Consider the following 22359-nt stretch of genomic DNA (forward strand, 5'->3'; position numbering starts at 1 on the left):
TGCATCGATTGGCTTTTGAATCATTTAAATGTTTTGCAAATAAAGTTTTAAGTACATTTTTTGCATCCACGTATTCCATCTAAAGATATCATGTCCCGTTTTGAACGAACTTCGAAATGGTTATGCCCATAAAATTGTAAAATTCGAATTTTTTTTTTTAATTGTTACATAGTATAATTTTATGGACAAAAAAAGGGCTATTTTAATCAGGGGATTCGATGTTAATATATATTGTAAATAAATACAAAGAGACTTTTAAAATTTCTCCTTGCGATTCCCTTTTCTTTTCAAAGATGCTTTTAAAGTGAACATCTATGTCCGGCAAAATGCTAATTTCTCCATTTGAGAAAAATAGTACGTCCATCGGCTTAAAATATAAGATTCAAACAATATAGCTTAAACTTGTAATTATTTTTCAATCTACAAATTTTAAATTTGCCTCGGAGAAGCGAATATTAACTAATTTACATTTTTAAAAAAAATTGCCATACATGGCTGTTGTTTGTCTGCCTATGTATTCGTTTCTCTGCAAAGCTGAAAGCACACTTTCTACCAAGATTTCTGTTTCGCCCTGCAGAAGCTTTTTGCATATTGACATACGCCTGCAATGAATAACCTTTCACACAGTTAATTGATTATTGTTTACCACATGTCAATGCGAAACATTCTTTCCTCTACGATTTAAATTTGCTTTTGCTTTCATAGTTATGAATTTTGGGTCACAAAAAATGGACACTAAAAATTAAGAAGTTAGGGGACCAAATTTCGAAAAATATGAGTTTTTATTTTTATTTCTCAGGACTTATTTGACCGATTTTGCTTAAATTTTGTATTTTGGCATTTAAAATTGCAAATGATGAAAAAATTGTGCACCTTACATTTCTTAAGTTACTCGACTTAAATAAAGTAATAATAAATGTTTACTAAAAATTTCATTTCGCATGAAATTATCTTTAGAGAAATGAATAGGAATTGAATGATCTGATTGGAATTGTATGCAAAACTTTTTGAATTCGCTTGAAAAAAATTGGGATATAGTGAAATACGCAAAAACTAAAATGAATATTAAAGGGTCCTAACTTTCAAGCGCGTTCCTGAAAAAACTAATAAAACAATATTTCTAGATTGAAACTACTATATTTTAGGGGTCAAATTTCATACGAAAAAAATTTCATACAATTGCAAAAATTCGTTTTTCCGAAGGTAATGCCGTGCAAAAAATATAGTTTTAAATAGTTATAAAATATTTAATATTTTTTATATTTATATTTACAATATGCGCTGGAAAAATTCTGAATCCTGATTTTTGAAATCCCCGTGTAGTAAATGGCGACTGATGCACGTTAAATCTGTCGAGTCGCAAAGTCCTCCATGTTCCCATAACAAATCAATACCTCTAGGGGTACTTATCCAGGAGTTTCCTTGTCTTCTGGATTGGTTCAAAATTACAAGGCTACGAAGTTGAACATTAGCAGTCGTAAACTCGAAAATTGGGTCGGTTGTTCAACGACGGATTAAATAAAATAAAGTAGCAAGATATACAAAATTTTATATAATTTTATGGAATGTAATTTTAAATTGCGAAATACAAAATTTTAATGAAATCAGTTGAATAATTCGAGATAAATGAAATTTTAAGCTAACTGACTTTTTTAAAATTTGATAACTCTGAAACTAATTGATCGATGGCTCTGAAAGTTTGTATTTTGAAATTAAAAGGAACTAAAAATATGTAGAACTTACAATTCAATATATATTACTCAGGGTTGGCAGGTTTTTGGCATGTGACAGTTTTTGACGGTTTAAACCATGGTTTAAACCGTCACGTCAAAAACCTCACTGTGAAAAATGTTGAAAATGTCAAAAACCTATATTTATATGTGAAATTTAATTAATACATAAAATTTATACATTTTTTTATATAGGATAGTGTTTCTAAATATGTTCTAGAAAAAATAAATTTAAAATTTTGAAGAAACACTTATATTTTGAATAGTAACCAAAATCTTGTACTTTTGAGAGCTCACATCTTTTGTAATATTACGTATTCATTTTCATGTGTTATTGAAAATCTGCAGTGATATTATTAAGAAATTTATTTATAACCAAATTTAGTGTATAGTATAGATTATACTAAAAATTAGACATTTTTAAAGATAAACATTAGCAGTTTTGTACATTAGACATCTTTTAAAGAAAAATCTTTTTAATATTCTTTTAAATCTTCTTAATAATCTTTTTAACATAAGACAATACAAATTTAAGTGCTTTCTGTTAAATACACAGAGTAGTTAGTGTCGATTTACAGTATATTCAGCCTATTCATTTACTATGCTGAAAATTTAGTTTATCCAAATACTTGTGAATTTCATTTTGCTGAATACTATATAGTTTTGTTGAATATCTAAATATTCAGCTGTTGAATAATTACTTCTTGCTTTCAAGATATGCATTATTTGTATTCTTAATACAAGTGGAGAAAAAAAAATTAAGAGATAAAAATTGTTTTAAAATGATAAGTGTAATAATTATAAATAAATATAATAAACAATATGAATTATATTTATCATTATTCACAAATATAACTACTTTTAAATTCAAATTAACATACTGGATAATAAAGATATTCGGTATAACATTAAAAAAAATTTTTTATACACTTGTATCTTGTATCAAGTTTGTATTTATACAACATAACTTGTAAGTTCCTTATAAATATTAGTTATATGTATCAACAAAAAAAATTTTTTTTTAAAAATATATATATTTAAAAAAATTTTGTGCAAAATTTTTCTGCACATGCATTTGAATATAAATTTCTGAGATTTTAAATCTTTTATTAAAAAATATTTTAAAACCTGCTGATTACCATAGTATAATTAAATTTCAATATAATGCATGGCATCTGTTGGTAGTTTTGAAGTTTATATATTTTCTTGGCAATATATATTCTATTCCTTCTATATATTTTCTTGACGGTTTAAACCAGTATTATACCCTTGTCATATCAAAAACCACTTTTGACGTCAAAAACCCAACCCTGATATTACTACACTGGTGTGCAAAACTTAAGCAACAAGTGCGTTTTTTGTCATAACTCTACAAGAAATCATCCGATTGACATGAAATTTGAATATGAGGTACATTATTTTGTACTTAAACGATGGTAAAAGAATAATGGCGCAGAAATGAATATAAAGCTTAAAGTAGGGTATGCAACAGAAAAAGGCTTTATTTGACTTATAGTGGCGTTACACATGATTGCCTGAAGAAGCGTAAGTACAGCTGGCAGATGTTCCCTAGTATGGGATATGCCTTCCCCATACTGTAATTGTTGCTGGGCATCGTCTCTCCATGCTAGATTATCCAGGAGTTCTTGGGGTAAATGTCTCCATTCCTCCTTTAACGCATCTTTCAGCTGATGGGTGTTACCAGGTGGATACTGTCGTGTCGCAAGACGTCTCCCTAATGCATCTCACACATGCTCTATGGGACTTAGATCTGGAGAGTAAGCTGGCCAATCCATTCGTGTGATATCTTCACTTCCCAGTAGCTCTTGAACATTAGCAATACGGTGTGGCCGGGCATTGTCAGCCATAAAAATTAAGTCTGGTTCAATGGCCTCTCGGAACACACACGCATGGGGTAGGATTACCTCATTGCAGTAGCGGTCTCCTGATACAGAACCTCGGTCGAAGATCTGACTCTCAGTCCCCCGGCCAACATAATGCCACTCCAGACGACAACTCCAGGACCACCGTAACGATCTCTTTCCGCGATGTTATTGGGATGAAATCGAGCTGCAACCTCTCTCCAGATCAACTGACGTTGAGAATCGCTTGTAGCACTAAAACGACTCTCATCTGTGAAAACGATCTACAGGACGTCTAGCAAATAAGCCACCTTTTGTGGAGGCTTCTGGCCACTGTAAATCTTGATACTTGTCGTCCTGTGGCTGTGCACAGTTGCTGAGATATGGCGCTCGCTGACTGAAAACGGTTTCTTTTTGCCTGGAGAACAATGTAACGGTAATCTCTTGGTGTTGTTTTCCTTGGACGGCCACCACCAACCTTCCGAACAGCTGTACCAGTAGTTTTAAAGGCATTCCAAGCACGAGAAACAACACTTTTGTTGATCCCGAACTCTTCGGCGACACTGGTCACACTTCGCCCCTCCTCAAGCTTCCCAATCATTCTTCCTCGAGTAAAGTCGTCTAAATGATTTCTTGAAAGCATGTTTCACAAAACAAATCACTTACACTTGCAGCGAATGTCTTTAACTACGGTGCTCTTCATCCTTTTATCACAGCTTTGACCTGCNGACATTTTTCGGTGGTCCCTTCGGTGTCGTATAACTGATGCTCCACTGTACTTATCAAAGGAAAAAGAAGTTCAATTAGTTGCATAAAGTCATCATTAATGTATCTGGAACAAAAGTACAACAAAATAGCAATCTTAAAATAATGAATCTGCATTCGTAAAAAAAAATTATTCCATTATAATTCAATAATTTTCTTTTCTTTATGAAAGTTTCAATTTTCTGTATACTCTTATTAATGTATTTAGTACTTTAACTAAATTGGGGATATTTCCGTGTTGTGATCTGTAATCGCCAAGGTGCCAAGTAGATTTTAATCTTGCAAATTTTTTAACGAAATGTGTAGATGCTTGCCGGACGAATTATACCTTTCGAGTTGGTCCCTTTCTGTGATGTTTTTTTTTTTTTTTTTTTTTAAAGTTTCATGCTGCCCGGAAGTTGCCAACACATTGCGATTATTCAGCCGCAGATTATGAAAGGACTAAATTTTAATAAGCAGTGATGTGATTATTCCGCGGATTTCCTCTTTTTTTCAGATTTTTCCATTTTTTTCCTCTAATTTCGACTTTTTTTTTTTTTAACTATAAATTGGCCACACCCAGTTGACATTGAAACTATACCACTTTAGGTACAAAATGAATTCCATCCCGTTTGCTTTTTTTATTCGATTTATTTTTATTTTGCGGCCTTTTTTATTAGTTATTAACCGTTAATTTTTTTTGGGTTAATAGTTAGTTTTTTTTATCGTTATTAGTTATTAGCTTTCTTTTTGTAGTTATTCATTATTAGTTTTTTAACATTAATTGCTACTTTTTTTGTAGTTTCTTGTTAGCTTTTTTTTTTCTTTATTGTCGGGTGTGCGTCTTTTGTTAAAACAAAATGTTATCTAAAAGAAAAAATGAGAACTATGATCTCGCTCCGAAGAAGAAACGATTATTTCTTCTTCCGAGGACACGGATTATTTCTTCTTGAATTATTTCTCTTTCGGATTATTTCTTCTTGATTTTATTATGTAGATTATTATTTTAATTCATAAAATTTCTGAAGATGGGCCAGTTTTAAATTCACCATAATTCATTAAATTCATCATAATCTACAATAGAAACTTAACTAAATTTATTGGTTTTTCTGAAATTAGCAGTATAATTGAATTACCAGTAATATATGGGCGCCATATTGGAATTTTGTCGAACCCGTAAGTGCCGGATTTGGGGTCCTATTACTTCCTTATCTTTTCGCTCCAGTTAAAATTTCCAAGGCGCTAAGTTGATTTCTAGCTTGTGATCTTTCTTTAAGATGGGGGTGGATACAAGATGCATACCTTTTAAATTAGTCTCCTTATGCGATGTTTTTTTAAAATTATTATTTCAATTATTTATTTTCCTGCAGGCTGATGCCGAAAGTTTGCTAAGAATTGGCAGTTGTTCTGGCTAATATTTCATCAACTTCGTTATTAATTTTTTTTAATAGTCTTTCTCTCAGAAAATTATTTCATCTTAAATAATTTTTTTTTTGCTACTAAAAATTATTTCGTCAGAAGCGCCGCATGTAGGAGAAAAAAAAAAACTTTTTTTTCGATAGCGCAGCGGCGCTTTTGCCAAAAAATACGGTATAGTAATTTTCTAATTGATCAAGGTTAGTCCTGTCTACAAACTTCAATTTCACCGGATTCGTATGGAATGGCGATTTCGATTCCGGATTCCGATATGCTCATGTTACGGAAAAGTGTGTTTTGCGAAATTGGCAATCCAATGAAAGCTAGCTTCCGAGCGGAATAAATTTCGGTGAGTTGGTAATAGGGCCCCTGGAACAAAGTGGGTTTCATATAAACTTGAATTATTTACATGTAGTGGTGATTAAAATAATTTGAAATCAAATTTACAAAATGAAGAATAAAAAATATAAATTTAGTTACCACTAGAAGAAATTTTCTCAAAAAGTGTAGATAGTTGGAAGCCCTGGATTAATAGTTATGTCCTGTGTCCCATATAGGAGACCGTTAAAAATTAATTTAAATCTGATTGCTCTAGTTATTTGTAATAAACTACTTGTAACAGTTTAATAATAATAATTAATGGTGCGAATTAGATAAGTTATTCATGTATTATTATTAAAATGGATGGATAGATGGGTTACATAATTGGATTTATTACTGGATATAGTCATGATAATAAATAGTTAAGATTGAATTTCATAATAATTAAATTAAGGCCGAAATATGTAAGAGGTAAATAATTAAGGGGAACGTGATCGTTAATGAACGTGGAAGTACAATGCTATCGTGGGATAACAATAACCCAATAGGTTCAAAGGGTCACAAAGAGTGAGGTTTGGATAAATTAGTATCACCAAATTTAGAATAGTGGTGAAACTGAGATAAATTAATAATTAAGGATAAATACGATAATGACATGCTATATCCAAATACAAACATATTAAATATATATTTCGAATAAGAAAATTACAAATTCCCTTAACAAATAAAAGAAGTACTCGCCACACACTGGAAGAAAAGGGGGTAACAACAATGAGAACATATAGACTAAAGAAAATCACACCAATTTTTCCATTCAGCTGAACATTTATTTTCGTAATCATTTCGTAAGACATTATTATTGTAAAACACCTTATTTCGTAAAAACAAACAATAAGTTCCAACAAATCTTTGTGACACAAAAATCTTTTAAAAAAAAGGAAATGGGTGACGAGAGAATTAAAACAAAGAAGGCGTCATGCATAAAAAAAGGAAAGCTGACAAAAAAACTTGACTATTGAAAAGACATTTATAGAAAGAAAGCTTAATTTAAGAGGATCTTTAATGTTTAAAAAAGAGATAAAATGTAGATGTATGATTCATAGAAATTGACTACAATCAAGGATTTAAATTTTTGAAGAAAAAAAGGTTAAGAAAAAGAATGTAAAAAAACGATCCCCTCGATACGGACCGAAGTCCGCATCGCAGAGAATTAAAAAAGAGATAACCTGCAAGAAAGAAGCACAAAAAGAGAATCCTCTTAAAAGTGACTTAAAAATTCCTTAACTGGTATAGGACCAGAAAAATTACGGCCAACTAAATTTAAAGAGGCAGAGAGTTTGAAATTTAGAGGAGATTGGTTAGTTAGCCCCCCTAAAATTAAAAGAAGAAAAAGAAAGGCGTGAATAGAGGGGTTGGTTGACTTTCCCCACAGGAAGTGCGATGACCGCAACGACCATGAGAAAGGTCAACAAGAAAGTTAAAAAGATTGCTAAAATAAAAAAAGAGGAATAACGTTTAAAGAAAAAATTAAAGGCTTTGGTAAAATTAGAAACATTATTACATTATGTGTAAATGTGACACTACTGATGTCTTGTGTTTCTATAGCAAACCTTTAAACTTTTAGTGTTTGCTAAGATAACTAACTTTAATTTTTATTACTTTTTTTACATTTTAATTAGAAAATAACAGTCTAAAGTATTTTTTGAAATAAATAAAGAAAACTTTGAATTATACAAGGATGAATTTTTTTGGGACAATTCTCTTCTTTTTTTAAAAAATTCAATGTTTAAAAAAACAAATTCCGCTTTTTCTAAGAAATTTTCGCTTTTCTTCGAACTTCTAAAAAATAATAATTTTTTTACGTATTTTCGTACCTATGCAAATGCGATTCAAAATTGCATTTACTGGGTTGAAAAATCATATCGCAATCAAATTTTTATGCAATTTAAAATTATACATCGCATTCGTATTCACTTGATTTAAAACTATTAATCTCTATTCGTATTCACACGATTTAAAATTATACATCTTGAGTCGTATCCATGAAATTTAAAATTGCGCATCTTGTTCGTATTCATGCAATTTTGAATTACATATCGCATTTTGTATTCACATGATTTAAAATTATACAAAGTCTTATCCACGTGATTTAAAATTTCACGTCTCGATTCATATTCATGCAATTTAAAATTACATATCTCCAATGATATTCCCACAGTTTAAAATTATTCATCTCGAGTCGTATCCACACGATTTAAAATTACATATCTCGATTTGTGTTCAAGCGATTTAGAAAATCTCCCATTGGAATTCATGTGATTTCCCGTATTCATGTGATTTAACAATCTCACATAGAGATAAAAATTCAAACAATTTTCGGCTTTTTACCAAACTCATCCCTGATTATACACATTTTTAATTCATTGCCTGTATTGCAAAAAGTTACGAATTCTTAATTTTCTAAGATTAATATGTATACAATTTTTGTTCTTGAAACAACTTTTTCGTTTTTCAGATCGCTCCTATTTGCGTCTCATTGAGCTGGGATTTGATTATCTTCCTGTTGATGTAAGTTTTTTCTTATGTGTAACTATCATATTGCGGCGGCACCGCCAAATGGGCAGTAGCTCTTATGATAAGACCGCCAATTGGCGGAGGACTTGACTGAGGCAACCCTGGAATGCAGGGAGAAAAAACTCTTCTTCCCTCGTAGTCTGCAATACATATGGTTTAGTGAATGCCGCTGTGGATGTGCCGTACTTTATCATTTTAATGTTTATTACTAATTAACTAATTGTTATGTAACTTTCCTTAAATATTAAATTCCACTTTAAATATTATGGCTAGCTGATGATTTCGTATTATTTTATTTAAAAATCTATTTTCTTCTTTTTGGACACGATGTACCCCATGTGCCTCAATATCATATATCTACACTACTGTACAGTTGGGCGTAATTGGTTATGTCCTCGTCTTGCCCAACAGACGTCCTGTCCTAGAAGGGTGACTAAAATCAGTGTGCCGGCTATGGGGCAGAATTCTGCCTTCCCGGTGTACGTAAGTAGTGTTATGGCTTGCGGGTCCTCGATATAAAGGGAAGGTACTAGAGTTTCGTTAGAACATTTGCTTGAATAGCGGTTTTCCCAATGCAGAGACTAGTAAATGCTCTAAACGTGGTGTAAAACGAAGATCTAAAGTGCATGAGAGAAGTCTTTTCCTTCTTCGGTATTAAGATGCATCCGTAATTGATCATGTGGCTAATCTAAAATAATTAATTTGCACTGAGGATATTTTAATTATAAAATCTTACACAAGATGTACCTTTTCTATAAAAAAAACATAGCTTTATGGTGTACAGTGTAACGTCCCATATCCGGACGTCCCTTTTCCGGAAGGGTTGATTTCCCGGACACTTTTTAACAATCAAAATAAACAAACATCTCTTCATCTTCCACTCTCTTAATTTTTAAAAAAAAGAGGTCTTTTGACACATTTTTTCCTTTTCTAGCTTCTAGTGATTTATGCATTGAACCCGTAAAACAACGAAAAGAGGAAGAGAAGATCTACCAAGACCGTTGAGTGACCGTTAGTGACACTCCTCCTCTGGAATGCAGGAGAGGAGGGAGATTTATTTTCAAAAGAGAGCAACTGAGTCCCCTCCCCCTTCTTTCCTATGCAGCTGGCTAGTAAAAGAGGCATTTCCTGGAACCTTTTTATTAGAGTGTTAGGGAAAAAAGAAATACTGTGAAAAAGGGTAAACGCAGCAAACGTTAACATGAAGGGGGAGTCACTTTCAGTCGCACAAGAAAAAATAAGGAAACCCCAATCAGCATGCCGCGCCTTTATGCTTGATTGATAGCCAATGATGGGAGAGAAGATAAGTATTTGTCACTTTCCCACCCTCAACTTGAATGACAAAGGAGGAGGAAATGAATTTTTCTCCTCCACCTACCCATCTTAATGAACAATGGGAATTTCCCCTTCTTGCTTGAAACGTTCTAGTTCAAAATAGCGGAGAAAAAATTACTATTTTCATAACTCAATTTTTTATTGTTTTCTATATTTTAAGCAATAATTAATTTTTTTCTAATATTTTGTTTTTATTTGATTAGATATTCTAATACTGAAACATTATTCCCCGAAAAATAATGTTTATTTTTTGCTTCTTAGATTCAGATTGTTTATTAGATCGTTTTAAGCTTTGTTTACCTTGGGAGGTAAACAAAGCTTAAAAGGATAAGGAAAAGTCTAATATCCGGACTTCCAGAAGTCCCACCGATTCCGGACACGCGACTTTCCACTGTATTTTAATTCTTAATCCTTAACATATTAGGTGTCTAAATCTGGAAATATGGTCTCAGTACAAAGTTCAGTAGAAAATTTTAAACCCCTTTATGTAAAAGTGCACAAATTTAGACATAACTTTTGAACCATTTTACCTCATATTAAGAGAATTTTCTCACGATTATAAAACTCATTTAACTGGGCTTCCACTACACAGGGAAAACCTGTAAAATATGGGGAATTGAAAAATCACCTAAAATAAATGGAAAAGGCAGGGAATTTTGATTTTTTTTTTCTTTAAAAAATGGTGACTACTCCATGCATAATCTATTGGATATTTAAAAATGATATTTGCGCTATACTAAACTATTTAATTTACTATTCTGGAGCATTATTTAAGTTTGTACTGCTGCTCCTTTTTTTCTCTTAAGTTTTTCCAGCAATTAAAACTAGTATAGTTAGCCCAATGTAACTCACACAACAGCACAGTAATTGTGTTTCCTCTTAATATATTGTGTATAATTTATACAGGGAAAACACAGGGAATTTTTTTTACTGATTTGAGTGGCAACCCTGTTTAACCAAAGATAATAATAAGAAAAATATAACTTTTAAAAATAATTCATTATTTTATTTAATAACATAAATTGTTTAGCATGCAAATTTTTATATAATTTTAACTGACAAAATTCAAACAGTGAACAACTTCAATTGATAAGTTGCCAAGAAAAGAAAATTTTAGAAAAAGGATTTTTTTAACATCTAAAATATAATTAAATTAAATTTAATAGTTAAATTAAATTTTGATAATTTAATTTTCTAATATTTACACATAAATATTTTAGTTTATCAAATGAAAAAATATTTAATTTTAACATTTCATAAAAATGTTTAATTAAATATAATATTTTTAGTTTAATTGCTGCTGTGCATCTGTATAAGTAAATAAATACTTATACAATCAAATCCTATTTTAGCGGATTCCTAGGGACCGAAGAAATCACTATGCAAAAACGAAAATTCTGTTATACCGACATTTGGAATTTCAACATGAGCCAAAATTATTTTGTTACAATTAAATTTTTTACATAAAAAATAATAAATATTGCATTTAATTACAGTTTTGATCTATTTGTACTCTACGTGTAGGAAATATCAAATAAATGTTTTAAAAGCTTACAAAAACAGATTACAAGGAACAATGGATTTATTATTATTAGGAACAATATAGGAACAATGGATTTATTATATTATGTAATCTGTAATTTTCTTCTGTACAAATGATTTAGAACCAGTAGAATTTACCAACTTCTCCAAATTATGCACGTTTTCAAACAACTGTACCGGAAATCACTCTTTTGAAAAGCCACATGCATTTTTACTTCTTCAAGCATGAATTGGTTGGGATTTAGTCATTTCAGGGTGGTTCTGAGTGATTCGTCTTTTTTCACATGTCATTTTCATATCTGAAACTTTTTATTTTGAAGATGCAAAAATATTTGAATTCATTGTGTACTTTTGACGAATGGAAAAGTGTTTTGCTCATGAGAGAAAATAAGAATTATTGCTCATTTTCACCTTCGTTAAATCAGATTACCAATTCCGTAATATCGGTATTTTTAATTCATTGTTTCTATGGTGATTCATTTGAGGATTCGGAAAATATTTGTTACATTGAAAGTTTCGGATTAGTCTAAGACGGTATTGGCTGTATGTACCTAGTTGTATAAGTTATTATGTATTGAATAAATGCTTAAAATGAAATAAACCATTCATTGATCATTTTTATAATAAGCTAAATTTTTTATTGTATTAGCTATTTAACTCTTCAGGTCAAAGATTTTCTTAAGCTTATTTTTCCCAAACTAGTTGTAATTAAAATATAAGATGTCAAACCTTTAGAATTTTATATTCTTTAAATTGTTCCTACTTGTAATTTTATTTAACTTAATTGCCTTGTGGCAGAATTTTTTCGGGCTTTCTTCGATGTACCTCTCCTGAACTAATATCTTTCTGCAAGATAATTTTAATAATAACAAATATGCATGTCACTAATTTAAAGTAACAGAAGCACCAACTTCAAAATAAAATAAAAAATTTTGGATAAAATAAAGTAATTTTTTTAATTGATTATGTAATAATTTTCTGTTCTAATATTATGGGCAATATTTTCGCATTTTGTAGGGGGGAACACATTAGTTATTTCCTTTTTCGTGCTTTGTAAATCATCATATTTTTTTTAAAAAAACGTGAAATCCGTAGCAGTAACTACCAGAAAAAAGATTAGACGGCAAAATCACGTGAATCTGACTCTTCAAAAAGTGATTACTAAATCCATGTTTTCATTTCAAGATTCAGTTGTTATGAGAAATAATGTATTAAAAATAACAAGGGAAATCAATAGTAATAACTGCATGAAAAAAATAGAATGAAAATTCTGCAGAAAGCTAAATTTTTTACTTTATTTTTCTAAATTGAGGATAGAAAAATCACAAGCATTTTTTTCCACACCTATACGTGAGAAGGGCATCTTTTGAATATAATTTTGAAGACAAGATAAAATCTTCTGAAAATTTCTATAGAAAAAAAACAAACAGTTTTTTTACTTCCCAAAGGAAAATTCTTTCTGCAAGAACTCTGTAATGATCTGCAACAATGTTGCCACGGGACTTAATTGTAGTAGGAAAGCCATAATTAGCTAACGAATACTGAGCTAAGCGAATAAAACATTGAGTACTCAATATTAACTGATAAAATGTTGTAAACTAATTAAAAAGAAAAAAGATCACTGAGGCGCCTTATACCTTAACATAGAAAACCTGTTTACCTAAAGAAGACATGTGAAATCATAGCAAAACTTTAAATAAGTTGTGTATATAAGAAAGTGTCTATCTTAAGTAATATTTTTCCAATTTTGTACTGTACTCTTACATACCTATTTTTTATTTTAAATGGTTAAATGAATTATGCGCATTTATAACCCTACCAGTAAAATAACTTGGTACCTCATTGGGTCAATATTCATGAATCTTAGCCCAGTAAGGGTTCAAAGTACTTTTTTTTTCTCCAATATTGGCCATATAGAATTATCTGATTCACCCGATATTTTACAACCAATATCTATCCTGTATAGAATTTTCAGATTCACCTGATATTTTATATCCATTATTTAGCCAATATAGGCCATTCTAGGACCGATGTTAAAAAATCTACACACCCCAATATTGGTCCATCAGTGCATGTTCTTATAGGATTCATATCGAGCCAATTTTGAACCCAGTTGGAGGCCGAGGTAAAAATTTTGCTAGGAAAATTGCGCATCTTTTGTTTTCTCTTCCACAGGAAACATCTTCCTCGAAAAACATAAAACTTAGTTGCTTTTAGAGAACATCAAATTTACAAAACCAGTACATTAACACTATATAAGTTTTGTCTATCTGACATACTAGTGCTACATTTCTTTTTAAGTATGTTTTACTGTACTGTGTCAGAAAAATTTCATTTAGCTTTTTGGCTTAACTTTAAATTGTTATTAGATAATCCTTTATTTATATTTAACTCTAAGCCTCAATTTTTTAACTAGAGTTTAAGTTCATGTAGAATTTTTGTTGTATTGGAGAGAAAGCCTTTAGAAATCTGTCTAGTATTGTTCTGATATAGTAATATATCATGTCTGACACTTTTTTTTATAAATTTTCCTTGTAGATAATTGCTCAAACTTTGTTTAGTCTTATTCTAACTGCTTGGGGTGTAACAGTAATTGCTGGCGATTTCAAAGAAATTCGAGCTACAACTGAATTAGAAAACAAGTAAGAACTTTTTTCATATATATTTATATCACTATAAAGACGAAAAGGATAAAGAGAAAAACAACGAAAATTAATAAGTTTTATTTACTATACATAAGCTGGAAATATGTAGAATTCATGAAATAAGTCAAAAATATAGAGAAAACATGAAAAATATTAAAGATTAATGAAAAGAGTAGAAGAAAAGTTGTTAAAATAAAATATTTAAATAAAAAATTTTAAAAAATGTATATTAAAAAACCAGAAAAATAAAAAGATATAATCTCTTCATCAGCTCACAGGATCATGTCCGCAAAAAGGAGTGCTTTGTAACATTGTATCAATATAGCCAGAGCAAAATATATCAAAACAATAGTCTGAGGAGCACTAAAAAAATTGAAACAAAATTGAACACACATAAAGTAAAAAATATATCACATAAAAAAAAACAGAAAATAAAATGTAAAGAAAAATCAGAACAAAACACAAAATGAAATCTATAAAGCGAGTAGCGAATCACTTTTTAATCTCTTTAAATTGATCTTTAATATTTTCCATGTTTTCTCTATATTTTTAACTTATACATATGTATGTATAAAGTTCTAGTTAAAGTTTCTTTAAACTTTATTTTACATTTTTATGAATGAGTACAACTTGACATTTTCTCATTATTATATATTTAAGACAATTTGGTTTTTTTTTTTATCAGTTAACCTTAAAATCAGCTAAAGAAAGAATCTGCTTGATTTCTCACCCTCCTCAAACCATTTTTCATAGATTATTCCATGTAAAAACTAGACGTGATGAGGAAATTGACAGAATTATATCTTAACATTAAAGTAACAAAAAGTGTGTATATTTAATTATTTTTTTTTATCATTGAAATTTGTAATGATAACATATTTACAAATTTAAGATTTTACTTTTGCTGTCATTTAAATACTTGTTAACAATGATTGTTTATAACCACTTTAAATGCTTGTTTACTTAAATAAGTAGACTATTAGTTTCATAAAAATTTTGTGAAAAAGATTAATATATTCGTACATGCAGTAAAAGTTTTGATTATTGATTCAAATTTTTTGTCACAGTATTTAGGAAAAACTACTGTACCGTTTCTATTTGGGTATAATGAATATAAATTAAAACGAATTTTAAATTTAGCAAGAACTAAAAATGAATTGTAAAGAACAGCCTAACAAAATTAAACTGTAGATATGGCACATGATCTAACAGTGGAAGTACATATTAATAGACGTTAATTAACCCAACACTGAATCAAAAAAAACACATACCTCTTATGTAGCTGATGGAGAGAGGTCACATTTCTAAATCTAAAGAAAACTAAGAGTTCACTGAAAAAAGAGTTACTTGTTAGGATGAATACTGTTCATTTTATTTCATATCAACTCAATGGCGACATCAAAAAAATCACATGCAGTACCTCTGATGGAGAGTGTGGTAGTTAGGAGTGACTGGGAAATTTTCTTGTTTTCTACTCAGACTGAACCAAACACAGGAGTGGATGGGAATTAGATCTTTGCCAGAGACATCAGATCAGGGTTATGGGTACTGTACTTCACCGAAGAGAAAAATCATGATTCGTAGCTCTAACTATGACAGCATTTGGTCAGCAGATAAGCTCAAGAGAGATGCAACAGCTTTACCTCATTCAAAACGTGCACATGGTTGTTGAAAATTAGTCAGCAAAATTTTCTAATATTGCAATAATAAAATCCAAAAACTATTCTATTCGGGTAGCAGTAAATTCTTATATAAAACAAAGAGTGTAGGACTTGAATGAAAACTAAAACGTTGTAGAAAAAAATCATCTTCGCCAGAAAGAATCAATCAGCAAACATGGCGGCAGATGGTACGCCATCTCAAAAAAATTTCCCACCTCAGCGAGGAGAGGAAATAAAAAAAATATAACTCCATTAGGCGGAGAGTTGAGAGGATGACCAAGTATCGAATGCTGATGAGCGTTATGCGCTCAGATATTTATACTAAAATGCTGGATAGTAGAAGTTGAATTACTTACTTACTGAAAACTAAAGTTAAATTACCTAAAATTTACAAGTTGAGGTGATATATTTATTATTTTGCAAGTGTTGCGGTTAAGAATATTTTCTCACTCACCGCTTTCACATGGAGATGAAAGATACCGCGAGCCAGGTGTTATTCCTGGAAAAAGGGTACGGCTAGAATGCGAAAGGAATCACTGGGGGAGAGTGTCCCAATTGCATTAAAGATAAAGGGGCGAGACTTGAATTGGATCAGGATTTACTTACATTGGATCTAGATTTTAAAAAAAGGATTTTTTTTTTAAAATTAGATTGTGACTTAATGTCACAACTACATTTAAACTTTTACTTACAATATAGAGCATTAAGTCTTATTTTATCTAAGATTTATATGGCCTGAATCCCTTTGGCAGAATCTTGGCGACACGATGACATTATCGCAGAGCGATACAGAGTTCTTGCAGAAAGACTTTTCCTTTATGAAGTAAAACAGGGTGGCCACCCACCTGGAAAACCTTGAAAACATGGAATTATCAGGGAATTTTTTTTATACTGGAAAAATCCTGGAAAAATCAGGGAATTTTAAAGAAAAGCTGGAAATTTTTTCTTGGATATTTTTTTAATTTCACTAATATAATTTATTTACTAATTTTCTTAATTTAAATTATTTCATCCATTATACCCACACTTTTTAGACGGAAATGTATCTCCAAACAGTTAAAATGTTATCAACTTAGCTATACTTTGCTTGTATCAATGTTTGCTCCATTATAACCCTGTTAAACTAGAATGCCCCATAAAATTCTCCCATGGTTGCGAAACAAAAGTAGAAACCTTTGATCTCTATGGAGACTATGGGACTCCACTATTTAGGAGACGCAAAGATTGTGGTGGGCGTGGTAGAAGGGGTTAGGTTATTTGCTTCTGTTTTTAGATTCTGTCCGTGGGCAAACTTGAGCTATTTATGGCTCAAGTTTGTTCCGATGCTTTGGTGGTAATTTTTTCCCATTTTGACAAAATGAGTCAAAATGTTTTTGTATTTTTAACTTTATAAGAATCTCCAAAAATTAGTTGGTTATAATTTAATAGTAATATATTTTATATTGCACTCTTTTTCTGAAAGCTTTTGTACTCCCATTCAATGAAATCTGTAAATTATTTTTTCTCAGCAAACCAACCAATCACACATTTTTTTACAATCGCTAACAGCAATGTTTGTCGATGAATTGTTACAATTGTTGCATCAATGCTAATTTTTTCTATTTCATTTTTACTTTTTATATCATATTTTAATTTTAAAAAAATATTTTTTTAGAACTAACTATATATTAATATTTAATTTTACTGCTTGTTAATAAATATTTGACTTTTTAATTCAAAATTCGAATTGTGTAGTTATCAGAATATTGAAAGTTCTTAAATGTTGCTTGCATTCCAGAGATGATATTTCCAAAACTATTCCTCCTTTTTCCCTAAAAAGCTGACAAAAACTATGAAATATGTAGGAAACATATTAAATGATGTATAAACATACAATATAATTTTTTTTATTCGTATGTGTTTAGTCGGAAGAAGGAAAACGAAACTTTAGGGTTTTAGTTCTGAGCTGTACAAGATTTTTGTAGTTAAAACAAAAACAATTGACTATGATAAACTAAAAAAATGTGTGTTTAGATTGGAATTCTTTAAATGTTTTAATTTCAAATAAGGAAAAAAAAAACAAAAATATATAAAATTTAAGGAATTTTATAAATTTTTTTTTTTCTCTGCAGTATGGAAACAAAAATTAGACGATTTTACATTTGTAACATTTATTTTTATATTCTGAATCTCTGAAAGTAATAATGCTAATTCAAAACAACATTATTTAAAAATTTGTCTTGAGATATTGGTATGAAGAAAATATAATCAATGAATTTTACAAAAAGCACTGGTAAGATAAAATACAGTATAATGCAGTACAGTACAGCTTTATATTGAAATAATCTTCAAAAAGTGACAAAAACTTTGTCCCACAAAAGTCCTCCTACACTTTCAAAAAAAAAAAAAAAAAAAAAAAAAAAAAAAAAAAAANCTATTAGTAAATATTCTAATTTTTCGTTAAATTAACATTTAGTAGAGTTTCCTTTCGCATCTACAATGGCTTTTAAAAGTTTGTAATTACATGTAACTAGTTTATTTATTTTTTATTTTTTTGTCGGGAAAAATTTGTGCAGAATATTTTTTTAAAAATTTTACAGAAATTTTTACAACACTCTATTGCGAATTTAAGAATTTTTCCACAAATTTTATAATTTTAATCTCTGAAGTCCTCCTTTTAAGCATTTTATCACGTATTGCACAGTGCAATAGGACACAATAAACTAATTTAACATATTCATTACTGATTTACCTCTTATGATGACAAATAATCAAATTTGGTCTATTGTTTTATTAGGACCACGGGCCGTTTTTAAATGATAAAATATTACAGAGTTAGCGAGCAGAAATTGAAATATATGATTTTCCTATCACCAGTTTGATACTAAATTGTAAATGAATAAATAAATTAAATGAAAAATAATTAAATAAAAAAGTAAAAGCAGTGGATGATAATTTTAATTCTGAAACTCGAAGGCATTTAACTGTACGATGACTTTCGTGGGGTAAAATTTTTGTTACTATTTGATTATCGATATCTTAAAAATTAACTTTTGCTTTGTTTTTAAAATATTCCATGCAGTTTTGCTTAGAATAGATTATACATCTTATTATCAAATACCCATTTTAATTAATGAATTTTTATTTCCGATTTCAATAAAAGTTATAAATGAACAAACACTTTTGGGAGCCTCAGTAATTATAAAAATTTATTGATATATAATCACCTAAAACGGTTTTCCTTTGCTTAATGAAAATAAATTAAACAATACTTATCCAAGATTTTATTGGTCTTTCTGTTTTTACCATTTTGTAGGTACACTTTGAGCAAATACTACTTAAAGTAACACATTAAAAAAAAAATTTTTATTAAAAACAATATATTCTACAAGCTAAACATATAATTTTCTTCACGTTTCTTAATTTTTAAAAAATTAATGTTGTACCAAAGCATTAAAAAACAAAATCTTGTCAAAATAATTTTTTTTTCAAGATATGTTTAAAAAAATGACTTTTTGAATAAAATATTTTATAATATAGACACTTTTCTAGTACACATGTATAAGAAAAAGAAGAAAAAAAACGGACCTGGAAATTTCAAGATTTTTACCTGGAAATATCAGGGAAATTTGAAATCTGATTTGAGTGGCCACCCTGTAAAAAAAATTTATTTTCTTTTGGGCAGAAATTTTTCTAAGATTTTCTCATTTCTTCATAATTATTTTCAAAAGATACCTTTCTTGGGCATCGGAGCGAGGAAAAAATGCTTATGATTTTTCTATTCTCATTTGAGAATAATAAAGAATAAAGATGTAAAAAATTTGGTTTTCTGCGCAGAAATTTTCGTTAAATTTTTTTATGCAATAATTACTAGTTTTAGTGATGCCGCATAGTTTTTAAAATCCTATATTTTTAATGCGATATTATTTATTACAACAACTGAATATCAAAATGAAAACACACATTTAGTAGCTTCTTTTTGTGGATTCCTATTCGCGTGATTTCGCCTTTGATCTACTTTCGGTAATTACAGCTATTGATTTCATGATTATTTTTAATTCTTTTTTTTCAATGTGATGAAGATAAACAAAATAGGAAAAAAGAAATAATTAGTGTATTTTCTCCCTACAAAATGTGAGAACATCGCATATAATATTAGAATAGAAAAATTTTACATATTCAATTAAAAAAATTATTCTATTTTATTCACAAGAATTTTTTTTTAAATTTGATGCTTTTGTTACTTTAAATTAGTAACATGTGTATTTGTTATTAAAAGTATGTAGCAGAAAGATATTAGTAGTGGAGAGGAATGTCGCAGAAAGCCTGTAAAAGCTCTGCCATAGGGGCCTGAATGTCGAAATAATAAGCGCTCTGTTGAAAGAAATCTAAAATTGGATGACCTGACACGCCTCACTTTTCCACGGTGTTGTTCCCAGTCAAGGCCAGATTAAGCCTACGCGGGGCCCTAGGCCCTTCAAATTTTTTGGGTCCTTAGATTAAATTTTTTTCTCACATATTTTTCATTTATTCAAATATAAAAGTATTTATATATCTTTTCATTTAAGAAAGCATATTTAAAATTAAAATAAATAATAAAATAAATTTTACTTTATTTTATTAAATTAGAACTAAAAAATAATCATAAAATTTTGAAAAATCATTGTTTTTCTTAATTTTTTTTAAATTTTTTTTCAAAAAATCCATTTTAAGGTGGCACTAGGCCATGGCCTAGTCTGGCCTAATGGGTAATCCAGCCCTGTTCCCAGTAGAAGTAAGCGGATTTTATGATTAGAATCACGTTTTTAGGGAGAATAATTTAAGTTTTTGTGCTTTTTTTCATATTATACCCTATTAGCTTGAGTTTCTTACTGAAATTATTAGCTGTAGTTTAATTTGTAAAACTTTTATCCCTTTATATTTAAATTATAAACTAAGTGATATCTTCATTGTTTTGAAGCATGTTGCATTCATAGTTTTTTTCTGATGGAGTGTATGCTCAAGGCGTTTGGTATTTAATTATTAAATTGAATGTGAAGTATTTTGCTGTAGTATTTAGATTGCTCAATTACTGTCTCTTTTTTATTTCTGATGCTTAACAGTTGTAATTTTTTTACATATTTTTCAAAATGCTTCTATTTAATTATTTATTCCAATTTAGGTCTTTTGAATCAGCAGGAAACAGACCATCATTTTATACTTTCAGTCATCGAGGAAAAGTTTTAAGTTCTGTCTATAGTATTGGAAATATAGGACATTTATGATCATGTAACTTTACATGTATTTAGTCATCATTTGATTCATTCTCTCACGAAATATACAAACTTGTTTTGTTGAATTTTTTTATCAATGTTATTTACTTATAAAAATTTATAATGGTCATTCATATCTCATACATTGCTGGTAAAGTATGCATTATGATGTCTTGCTATTACTTGAAATAAATATTTGTGTTATTGTTTTCATTCTTAAATGCTTACATTGACAAAATAAGAATTTCACCTGAAGTAAACAGAATTGTTAAAATTTCAAACTTTACCAACTTTTCATAACACTCATCTTTTTAAAGTCTAAGATATGGACAATAGAATTATAGGACATTGATGATCATGGTACATTTACTTTTCATTTGATTCAATCTCTCACTAAAGATGCAAACTTGTTTCTTTAGATTTATTTATCAATTTTAATTAAATATAAAAATTTATAATGTTCATCCATAAAGTATGCATTATGATGTCATGCTATAACTTGAAATAAATATTTGTTTTAATGTTTTTATTGAGAAAATCTCCCTAAGTAAACAGTAGGGCTGAGAGATAGATCGATGCATCGGAAAATATTGATTTTATGCGATCATCGCTGATCTGATGTTTGAATTGCCATTTTTGGAAGTATCAGAAATTGTAATTTACTGAGATGTGCACCGTGTTTCCCGATGTGTCATTGACATCTACTCTCGTGATGTTGAACAGTCTTCCTAATAGTACATCGATATCTGCAAGCTCGTGCAAAGAGTATTTTCCTCCGTAAGTGTGCAGTAAAAGCTGTGGCGAGGATTGTTATCTTTCCCCATCTTTTTTACATCGCAAATCATTGTTTTGCTGACATGATGAATCTGAATGTAATTGAGAATCAAAGTGTTGTTGAATTTCTTAGTTATGGAAGAGTTTTCTTTTAATTTGTGTGTGTAAATCCTGTTGGTTTTTTTATAATCCAACCTTTTAATGTTTTTTAACCACTATTCTGCAGACATCCACTTCTCTAACAAGGGAAACTAGGGAAGTGTGACTCGCCAATTTTGAAATAAACTAGTGGGATGTCTGCCTTATGAGGAATAATTTTGGGGGGCAACATTCGTTTCGGCCCAAAGAAGGTCCTGTGAGAGATAAAAATTATTCTATATATAGAAAAATCGATATTTTATTACTTCAATGCAGACTATTAGTCACTGTAATTGTCTCATACTCCAATTAATTTGTAATTAATTGTTTAAATAATTAATTTGCTAATTGTTAAATTAATTAGCAAATTAATTAATAATTATAAA

The 22359-nt window shown here is 29.6% G+C and overlaps 1 protein-coding gene across 1 annotated transcript in view; it reads left to right on the forward strand.

Moving 5' to 3' along the window:
• Positions 1-21274, forward strand: part of LOC107440715 (ER membrane protein complex subunit 5) — a 22171-nt gene extending 897 nt beyond the window's left edge. The window contains exons 2-4 of the mRNA XM_016053702.4: positions 8589-8641; positions 14063-14166; positions 20971-21274. Coding sequence (XP_015909188.1) covers positions 8589-8641; positions 14063-14166; positions 20971-21073 — 260 coding nt within the window. The 3' untranslated portion in view covers positions 21074-21274. The remainder of the gene's footprint in view (positions 1-8588; positions 8642-14062; positions 14167-20970) is intronic.
• Positions 21275-22359: the final 1085 nt, after the last annotated feature.

This window comes from Parasteatoda tepidariorum, chromosome X2, assembly GCF_043381705.1.
Source record: "Parasteatoda tepidariorum isolate YZ-2023 chromosome X2, CAS_Ptep_4.0, whole genome shotgun sequence".
NCBI lineage: Eukaryota > Metazoa > Arthropoda > Arachnida > Araneae > Theridiidae > Parasteatoda > Parasteatoda tepidariorum.